This window comes from Crocuta crocuta, unplaced genomic scaffold (genome assembly GCF_008692635.1).
Source record: "Crocuta crocuta isolate KB4526 unplaced genomic scaffold, BGI_CrCroc_1.0 scaffold918, whole genome shotgun sequence".
In the NCBI taxonomy this organism is placed as follows: domain Eukaryota; kingdom Metazoa; phylum Chordata; class Mammalia; order Carnivora; family Hyaenidae; genus Crocuta; species Crocuta crocuta.
The window spans coordinates 46868-56827 of record NW_027527837.1 but is presented as its reverse complement, the minus strand read 5'-3'; the positions used below and the strand labels follow the sequence as shown (position 1 = coordinate 56827).

The 9960-nt window shown below is 42.7% G+C and overlaps 1 protein-coding gene across 1 annotated transcript in view; it reads left to right on the top strand.

Moving 5' to 3' along the window:
* The first annotated feature begins 2443 nt into the window (after window positions 1-2443).
* The window catches only part of LOC144243564 (phosphoglycerate kinase 1-like), a 22914-nt gene continuing 15397 nt past the window's right edge, over window positions 2444-9960 (top strand). The window contains exons 1-3 of the mRNA XM_077778713.1: window positions 2444-2607; window positions 2840-2936; window positions 6594-6630. Of these exons, the coding sequence (XP_077634839.1) occupies window positions 2543-2607; window positions 2840-2936; window positions 6594-6630 (199 nt within the window). The 5' untranslated portion in view covers window positions 2444-2542. The remainder of the gene's footprint in view (window positions 2608-2839; window positions 2937-6593; window positions 6631-9960) is intronic.

The following is a 9960-nucleotide window of genomic DNA, read 5'->3' as shown; positions in this document are numbered from 1 at the left end:
GGCTTGTGCAGTGGGGAATTCAGCAAGGAATTTGGGAGAAAAAGTCATGTCAAAGTGACAGAGTCCAGGTCAAAGTTATTAGGGTCAGCAAGGGTCACTATCATCAATTCTCTGCCTTTCTTGGTCGGTATCTGACTGCTCAAAAGGATTTAGAGCATGCAAAGATAAGTCAAGAATGTATGTCAGGTAGGGGCACCTGGGTGGCTCCATTTGTGAAGCGTCCCACTTTGGTTCAGGTCATGATCTCATGGTGGGTTCTAGCCCGGCATGGGGCTCTGTACTGACAGCTCAGAGCCTGGAGCCTGCTTCGGATTCTGTGTCTCCCTCTCTCTCTGCCCCTCCCCTGCTCACGCTCTGTCTCTCAAAAATAAATAAACATTGAAAAATAAATAAAAACAATGTATGTCAGGTCAATCTTTACTTTTGAATCATCACTGGGAGTTTTACCAGTGATTTATTGTCCTGGATACGATTAGGTTATCTCCTGGCCTGGCTTGTTTGTTTTTATGTTCTTTCACATAAAAGATGGATAGGGGCCTAAAATGATTTTTCTTACGTCAAGAAAGCTATTGAGACAGGAAAACTTAAGGACTCCATAAAAATCTGCTTTTGCTCCTTTTCCTGCATCTCTTTTTGCAACCCCACCCCAGTTTACACAAACCTTGTAATGCAAATCATGTTTGTACACCTTGTAAGGGACAAGAAATTAATGATTCCTCTCAAATAGATAACATCTGAGGAAGGACCAGGTGAGAATGAAAGGAAGAAGCATATACATAGTCCAAACCACTAGCACTAGCTATCTAGATACTAAGGCCCTTTGGCTCCAAGGAATAACATCTGGAACCTCATCTTTGTTCTAACCGGTTCTTGTTCCTGGATGTCTGAGGGGGACACGTACATCGGACAACACCTACCATAAACCCCCCCCACCACCACCAGAAACGGAAAAAGAACAAAGACAAGAGTCATGTTCCTTTCCTTTCCAAGTCTCCCAGAAGCCTCAACGGTATCACCTGTTTATCTTCAATAAACTCTGCTCTCACTTCCGGCTGGGCTGGCGGGCGTTTGATTTCCCTCCGCCCAAAGCTAAGGATTCTCAGGGCCGGTCCTGCAGGACTCCCTCTGGGTCCTCTGGCCCAGCCTGTAGGCGTCACTACATCTGTTCTTTCTTTCCCCCAGGACCCCTAACTCCTTCTGTTTACAAACCCAGCCAACTCTGCAAGCATGTTGTACTTGAAGTACCTATTTCCTATCAATGGTGTATTACAGTATCATGTTACAGCGGGATGGGAGAGACGCTGGTCCTTGTCTCAGGGATTTGGATAATGAATCTCCGCAACAACAGTGAGCAAAGCAATAAGGTTTACCCAAGGAAAGTATAAAGCTCTCCAGAGTGAGAGGGATCCCCAATGGGTAGCCACTGAAGATTTTTGTCCCTGCCTTTTTATCCGGACCTTATCATAAAATTTGTGAGACTCCAAGCATGGCACCTAGCCCAGGCAGGTTCCGAATACATTTTATCTTATCCTCTTTTTTCCCATTCTCTGCTGCCGCTTCTTCAGCCTCCGACCTGTGCTGCTTCTTACCTCCCTGAAGGTCCTTTATTTCTCCCAGCCTAATGTTATCCCTTTCCCTACTGTTAGATGTATGGATTCTACATCTGGACTGCCTAGGTTTGAATCCACCACTTGCAAGATCCGAAACCCTAAGAAAATTACGAAACCTCTTTCTGCATCGTTTACTTCATCTGTAAAACGAGGAAGGCAATGCCTACTTCTGAGTTTTGTGACCATTACTAGTTAACATATGAAAAATGCTATTTGTTTCCTATTAGTGTCAAAATCAGAACAAAGACGTAGTTTTTATTATAAAAAAGGGGAAGCTCGAGGGACCTAGGCCATTCTCGGATTCTGAGAGATCTTAATTATTAAGACCAATCAGCAGCCTTACCTAGAATTCCGTTTTAGGCAGCCAAACTAGTTTGGGTTCCGTTTTGGGCAGCCAGATTAGTTTTCCAAAAGGAAATGCCGTTTGCATCTATCGTGGTAGGGCTGCCAAGAATTCCGTGGGGTGGGGGACGGCGCTTTTCGACTGGTTGTCTGGATTTTGCAGGGCGGTGCCGCTGTCGGCCGGAGACCTTGGGCCTCTCTCTGTTTCCAAGTCCGTTGGAGGCACCCACCACCCAGTACCCTTTCCGCATTGCTGCGGACTGCGCGGCGCCACCTCCAGCTCCCGCCCTCAAATCACAAAGGTCTCCAGCGGCTTGCTGCGTGCTGGACGTGACAAATGAAAACCGCACGTCCCACCAGTGTCCTCGCAGACGGACAGCGCCTCAGAGCAATGGCAGAGCGTCAGCGCCTACTGGCCGCGGCCAATAGTGGCTGCTATGCGCGGCGCGCGGGAGGGGAAGGGGAGGGCTGGTAGGCGGGACGGTGTGGCCCAAGTCACTCTCTGCATTCCTCACGCGACTCGAGTGCAAGTCGGTCGCTTTCTTCTCCGCTTTTTAAGCCTTCAGTCTTGCTGCCGTTGAATTGCCAAGATGTCGCTTTCCAACAAGCTGACTCTGGACAAGCTGAACGTGAAGGGGAAGCGGGTGATCATGAGGTAATTCTGCACATCTGCTGGTGCTCCCTCAAGGGCTCTGCCGCAACCTCTCTGGCCACAGCCAACTTGCTTCCTTGCCTACCCAAAGTTGCTTTAGTCCTTGGCTCGGCACCATGGGTTCTAGCCCTGCGGAGTGAGGCTGCCCACCATTGTGGCTGAGGCTTTGCCCCAGTTTCACGGTTTCTAATCTCTTGCCCCGGCCTAGAAAGGGAGCCGTTTTTGCCCTTTGAAGGTGGATTCGCCAAGGAAGGACTCATTCCGGGACCCATTTTGCCCTCTTTCCTATTCCTGAGACGAAGTTCCTTCGCCTCCAGTTCCCAGCCGGCGAGGTGGCACCTAATGCTTAGCCCGGAAATCCCTAGGCCCCAAGAAGGGGACCTTGAAAGGTCATTTGGTTAGTTTCCCTTCCCCCACCGCCCTAAACCATCCCAGATAAATGAGAAAAGGCCCACAATCCAAAGGTACCTGCACAAAAGGAAAAATTTCCCTGAAGATGTTGATTTAGATGTTCAGGAGTTGAACCCCCTAAAGCATTGGAGATGGGAGGGTGGGGTGGGGTGCACAGAAGGAGGCCCTCAAGAGCTTATGTAACAGGCCTCTACATGACACCGTTGAACTACAGGCCACGCTTGGGGTTTACATCGGAATTGTGACACACGCTGGGTGATGGTAGAGCAGGGTGTGGTTGCTCATTCTTTTTTTCGAACCTCACCTCACAGGCGGCTAGAGAAACAGGATATTAGAAGTGATGATGACTACCCAGGCACTTCGGGGTCTTTTAATCTGCACATGTGGATCCCTGGTTACTTACTAACATGGCTTCTCTCTTGTATGCCCAAATTAGTAGTATGGAGCATGGAACTTTTATATTTAACCTTTTTGTAGCCTGCGGTATATTTGCGTGCCAGGAGCAAAGTGCAGGAGGACAGTTAGGTATGTAATTGCTGGACTTGATTGTTGATATACCTTGATAGGATCCAAGGGTGGTGTGTTTTCCGGGTCACAGGGCTTGCTTTGATAGCATTGTGCAGCCTTGTCCTTTTTGGGAAATGGTTGATTGATGGGCAGGCATGTGAATGATGTGATCCAGCCCCTTTCCCAATTTGGGCTGGTTCAACTGAGGGCATCTTTTGGATATTAACCGACACATAAGGCAGTAGGGAATCTTCCTTTACCCAAGGCTTAAATATAGGAGGGCACTATGAATTTCAGAACTCTGGGTACTGTAAAAGTTGACACAGCTCTCCCTTTTTCTCTAATTTCATTATGGCCACTATTAGTTTGCAAATGGCCTTCTCTGTCTTGTCGTGGAAATAGAAAAATCCAATTATCTTAGGGCCATAAGAAAAATCTGGCATCCACATTTTCCTAAATGATCTAGGCATTTGCATTCTGGACAGAGTAGGAATCAAAGCCATCCTGGTATTAAAAATGGGCCCTTTCTACCCCTCTGATGATCTTAAGGAAAGGGGATAGATTCTCTAACAATCTGCCAGGTGGACATTGGCGTGCAGCCAGATCTTAGGTTTTAATTATTGCCTCCCATCTTTATTGGGCTCAAGCTGACCTTTCTTGAGATACATACACCAGCTGGAAGACCAGGGATGGGGCATCATGCTCACTGGTCACCTTCCTGTAATTGCAGTCTTGGGCTTTATTTTCTCTCAGGGAAACTGGTTTGAGGAATTAACTGGGCTGGCAGAGAGTGGGACTTTAAGAGGTGCTAATGTTTTCTCCCTCTGGACCCAACATGAAATAACTTGCTGTCCAAGGGCTCAAAGTTTCATTCAACACAGATTAACCCTGAAACGATTGGCTAGTCCTGTTTTGCTGATGGAAAATTACCTGTCCAGGGTCACTGAACTACCAAATTAGTGGCAGAGCTAGGACTAGAATTTGGGTCTCTTTGGATGCCGACCAAATCCTCTAAATACTCAACACTGTAAACAAGGACAGGTTAAAAAAGACTGTGTGCTGAAGGTTGCAATCCATATTCCCCCCCCTGTATTTCTGGATAAATTCTATTTGGCCTGAGAGCAGGAAGTTACTTTGTTCTTGAATATTAATGTATCTCTTGTGAACAGTGTCACATTTGGTAGGACTACTTTTTGGAAGAGCCTAGGCCAACTATGCCTTGTCAGCTGAAATTTCTTTTTTGTTTCAATGCCTTTATGTAGTGGTTGCTGGCAGTGACTCAGAAATGAGGCCTCCTGAGTAGTGGCTTCACTTACCTCCTCTCTTTGTCCTACAAAAGAAAACTGATGTTTGCTGAGTCTTCTGGCTTCTGCTTTGAGTTGCCCAGGGGTACTGACTGATTTGCTGAAGGAACTAAAGATAGGCAGAAACTCTGACTGGGTAGTTTTTTTTAGGACTCCAGTTGACTACAGCCAGCCTTTTGAGTAAACTTCCTGCTGCTTTTTGCAATGTCATTTCCTTTTTCCGTCAAAGATTGCCAGTCTTACTCTTTTGCTGCCTTGTGAAGCACTTCCCTTTTACCTGCTTCCTCTATCCCTGTTTTGTTTTAAACTTTGCTGTGTTTCTCAAACCTGTTATAACTTGTTAAGCAACAGCTTTGATGTAGTGGAAAAAGAAATGGAGAGGAAAAACTGAGCAGAGAGAAAGTCTTTAAGATGCTCATATACCCCAATTTTCCAGTCAGGGTGGGTATTTCCAATGAAGCAAGAGTGAGCATGGTTTTAATGTGCCTGGAGCCCTGAAATTTCAGGTGCCAGAGACTTGATATTCTTACTCTAAATAAATATCTTTAACATTTTATTTTTAAATACTTACAGATTCACAGGAGGTTGCAAAAATAGTACAGAGAAATCTTTGTTCACCCAGTTTTCCCCAGTGGATACATCTTACAAAATTGTCGTACAATATCACCAGTAGGAGGTTGACATTGGAATAAAGTGTATAGTTCTGTGCTGTGTTATCACACATGTAGATTTGTGTAACTCCCATCACAGTCAAGTTACAAAACTGTTTTGTTTGATCATCACCAAGGCCTCCCTCATTCTACCCCTTCAGAGTCATGCACCATGCCCCCACTCCCTCCATTCCAACAGTTGGTAACTAATCTGTTCCCTGTCCCTAAAATTTTGTCATTTCAAAAATGTTACATAAGTGGAATCATACAGTATATAACCTTTTGGTATTGGCTTTTTTTTCCCCCACTCAGCTTAATCCCCTCAAGATGTATCCAAGTTGTTGCATGTATGAGTAGTTCATTCTTTATATTGATGAGTATTATTTTAGGGTATGGATGTTGCACAGTTTGTTTAGCCATTCACCAATTAAAGGACATCTGGCTTGTTTTCAGTTTGGGGCTATTACAAATAAAGCTGCCTTGAACATTGAGTATTCATGCACAAGCATGCACAAGGCTTGATGTGGACATATGCTGTCATTTCTCTTGGGTAAACACCTAGGAGTGGAATCACTGGGTCATATGCTTAACCTTTTGAGGAGTTCGCAGTATGGTTTCCAAAGCAGGCACACTATTTTACATTCCCTTCAGCAGTATATGAGTGATTAGTTTTTCTGTATCCTCACCAGCATTTATTTGGTGTTACTGTTTTTTATTTCAGCCATTCTGATTGGTGGATAGTGATATCTGACTCCATGTCTGAGGCTAAGTTCAGGAGTGTTTCAGGGAACTGGAAATGGAAGGGGTACTGATTTTACAGAGAACAGAAGTGAAATGTGTAGGCAAGAGTAGTTTCTGTGGTAGAGTCCTCAGAAAAAAGCTTTTTAGCTGTTGTTGAGAGTCTGGGAGATGATGAAGAGAGGTAACCTACAGGCGAGGAGAAGGGAGAAGTCCAGTTCTCATCAGTAAGCTGTGCCATGGCAGCTTGGATAGATGACACAGATTCTTGAGTTTTTCTTCCCAAAGAATTTCCTCCTTGTAAGGGAGGGAATAAGGAGCATCTTCAAAGGTTGGCTTAGGGCTCTAAGCCTGTTGCCATTAGCGCTTTTGACTGTAGACCTTTCTGGGCGGCTGCAAGAAGGAAAATGACACAGGTAATGGGATACTCTGTCCTCTTTGGAATGTACTTTAAGGCTGGCAGGGGCCTTGTTCAGGATATTTAGAGAAGATGCTTGGAATCAGAATCAAGNTTTGAGAGAGAGAGAGAGAGAGACAGAGTGAGCAGGGGAGGGTCAGAGAGAGAGGGAGACACAGAATCCAAAGCAGGCTCCAGGCTCCGCTAGCTGTCAGCACAGAGCCCGACGTGGGCCTTGATCCTACGAACTGTCTTTTCCACTAGGTCATACCTTCCCTGCAGTGTGTGACCTGCTTGCTGTTTTTCTAATGGTTGGAGAAGTATTAACATACATAATAGCTGCCATTTGTATGGCACTTACCGTGTACCAGGTAGTCTTCTAAGCCCTTTACAAGTCACTAACTCATTTAATTCTCACAGTAACTGTGAGGCAGATACTATTATCCCTATTCTCCAGATGAGAAAGAAAGAAATTTAAAGAGGATTTTGCTGGCAACACTTAGACCTTACAACCGGCTATCCCACATAGTTGTTTTCAGTCAGATTGAATTAGGCTCACGTTCCAAAGAGCTCAGAAGAAGGGGGGAGGAATTGTTGGTTCTTTAAAAATGAATGGTAAAGCAGTAATCTGTTGGGTGAGAAAGGCAAGAAATTATTTGCTTGCACCATCTTCATCACTTCTCTTCCAGTTGCCTGTTTGTCAGATAGGCAGGGTCACATGTTCCACCCTCTTCTCTAAGGTTTTTTGAAATCTTATTTTTATTGTGTGTTTTCTTTAAGAATCCTATGAACTCGGTCTTTGACACTGGGTTTTTTCTGATCACAAGGCCTCATGCTTTCTCCAAAAAGAATGATATTCAATTGATGTNCACTAGGACCCAGAAATAAAATCAAAGGAATCAGAATCAAGATGTATTCCTTAATTACTCCTTACCCATCCAGCTGTCATGTATTATTAGCTACTATCATGCTAGGTCCACATAAAAATCTTTTTAGATGGAACTGGTTTTAGCTTCCCAGGTATTCAGGGCTAGTTCCTATGATTTCAGTTAGGTTTGATTTTTATTTTAAAAATTCCTCTTTTATAGTATGAGATACATACCTAAAAGGACACAAATCATAAGCTCAAAGGCTTATCACAAAAGGAACACATTTGTTGAATGTGTTCCCGGTCAAGAAATAACACTGTAACCCTAGAAGCCCCCTCTAGTGTCCTATTGCAGGCGCTACTCCCACCTTCCTCCCCATGGCTAACTACTGTCTTGACTTCTAATAGCACTGATTTTTAAAAATGTTTTAATGTTTATTTTTGAGAGACAGAGACAGAGCATGAGCAGGGGAGGGGCAGAGAGAGAGAGGGAGGCACAGGATCTGAAGCAGGCTCCAGACTCTGAGCTGTCAGCACAGAGCCCGACACGGGGCTTGAACTCACGAGCCGTGAGATCATGACCTGAGCCAAAGTCTGATGCTTAACTGACTGAGCCACCCAGGTGCCCCTTTAAAAATGTTTTTAATGTTTATTTATTTTTGAGAGAGAGAGAGAGGGCAGGGTAGGGGCAGAGAGACAGGGAAACACAGAATCCGAAGCAAGCTCCAGGCTCTGAGCTCTCAGCATAGAGCCCAACACGGGGCTTGAATCCACGAACCGTGAGATTATGACCTGAGACCAAGTCGGTTACCAACTGAAAGTTACCGACTGAGCCACCCAGGCACGCCAAGCACTGATTATTTTTAAGGTGGATTTTTTTTGTTTTTGTTTTTTTTGATAGTTTATTTCATGCACAGTTTACTCTTGGATTCTTCAGTCAACACAAATAAAAGAAATAATCATTTATCTATATACCATACTATATTTATTTGCTGCCAATTATCCTTCCAGGCTTTTCTAATACAAACTGTGCTGCATTTTCAATTACTCATCTTTTTAAATTACTCATCCTCACAGAATTGTCATTCCCTCTGTGGAGTGGACTGTTGTCATTCCCCTATGCTCCATGACCTCTTATAACCAGGAATTCAGTCTTTTTCCAGGCAATGACCTTATCTGTTTTGTGCAATACAGCAAATCAGATGGAAGTTGTTTGATAAGTATTTGCTGAGTATATTGAATAAATAAATGAATGCATTAAATGAATTTCAAGTGTTCTATTAAAATGACACACCAATCATGATTTTTATTCTTCAGCTTTCTAGACTTGAATAACCTTTGTATCTACTGAATTTTAGCACCTCTACTCTTGCTATATTTCTGCAACTTGTTAAAATATAAAATCTGTGTGGCATTACTAGTGCTAAATCTGAAAGACTGGAAATCAATAGAAGCTCACAGAAAACAAGTTGAGTAACTATTTTTACATTAATTTCTGTCTTTACAACCTAATAAACAAAAAAAGTTTTATTGACTATTCTCAATAAGATTTATATTTCTAGAAACCAGTATTTTCTAGAGTAAGCCATGGCAATTTAAGAGTTTTCTTATGAAGACAAGTAATTTGATTGTGAATATTCTGTAAAGAAAAAGAATTATGTTGCTTAATTTTACTAGAAACTCATAAATATAATGCATCTCTACCAAAATTGATGTTAATATAGAATTGGCTTGATAAGATCACTTGCGCTGTCATTAGAATCCTATCTCATGGATATAATACCTACACTGATCTATATAAATATATAGATTCCTAGATGCTATTACAGTATCAAAAGACTGGTAGCTACCGTTCTTCTGCTTTAACCAGGTATTACAGAGAAGATTTTCTATTATAGATTCATTGCACACTCTATCTAGGACAATTCAATTATTAAAATTTTAAATTAAATATTTCTCCTCATGTATGAGTTGTTACTAAATTACATCACGATTTGCTGTACCACATACCCATTAGGTAATTTTATTTGAGGCTTGATATCACTGAGAGTAGACTTCTTTAAGGTGGATTTTGAACTCCCACTTTATTTAACTGGCTCACTAAAAGTGCCTCTCCTAATATTTGAGGGAACAACAAATCGATCATGGCTCTAAACCTGAAATTTTNTGGGTAAATAGGATGAAATGGTTTTCTTTTCTTATTGTAGAACTGTGGTAACTTAAGCCATATATTCTTGGCTTTCCACAAACCCACTAACTGGTCTACTTTCTTATGAGAATGTAAAAATTGGGAAAAGTCATCTTAAGAAAGTGATATTTTTTTTAATCTCCCCATTTTCTGAAAATTTGAAGGATTTGGGGTTATGCAATTTTTAAAAAATAATCCACGTTGAAGGTTACTTGGCTTCCCTTGAAAAATGAAGAACTGTGCAAAAGGATTTTTTAATACTAGTAATTTTTAAGTTTATATTTACTTTCCGA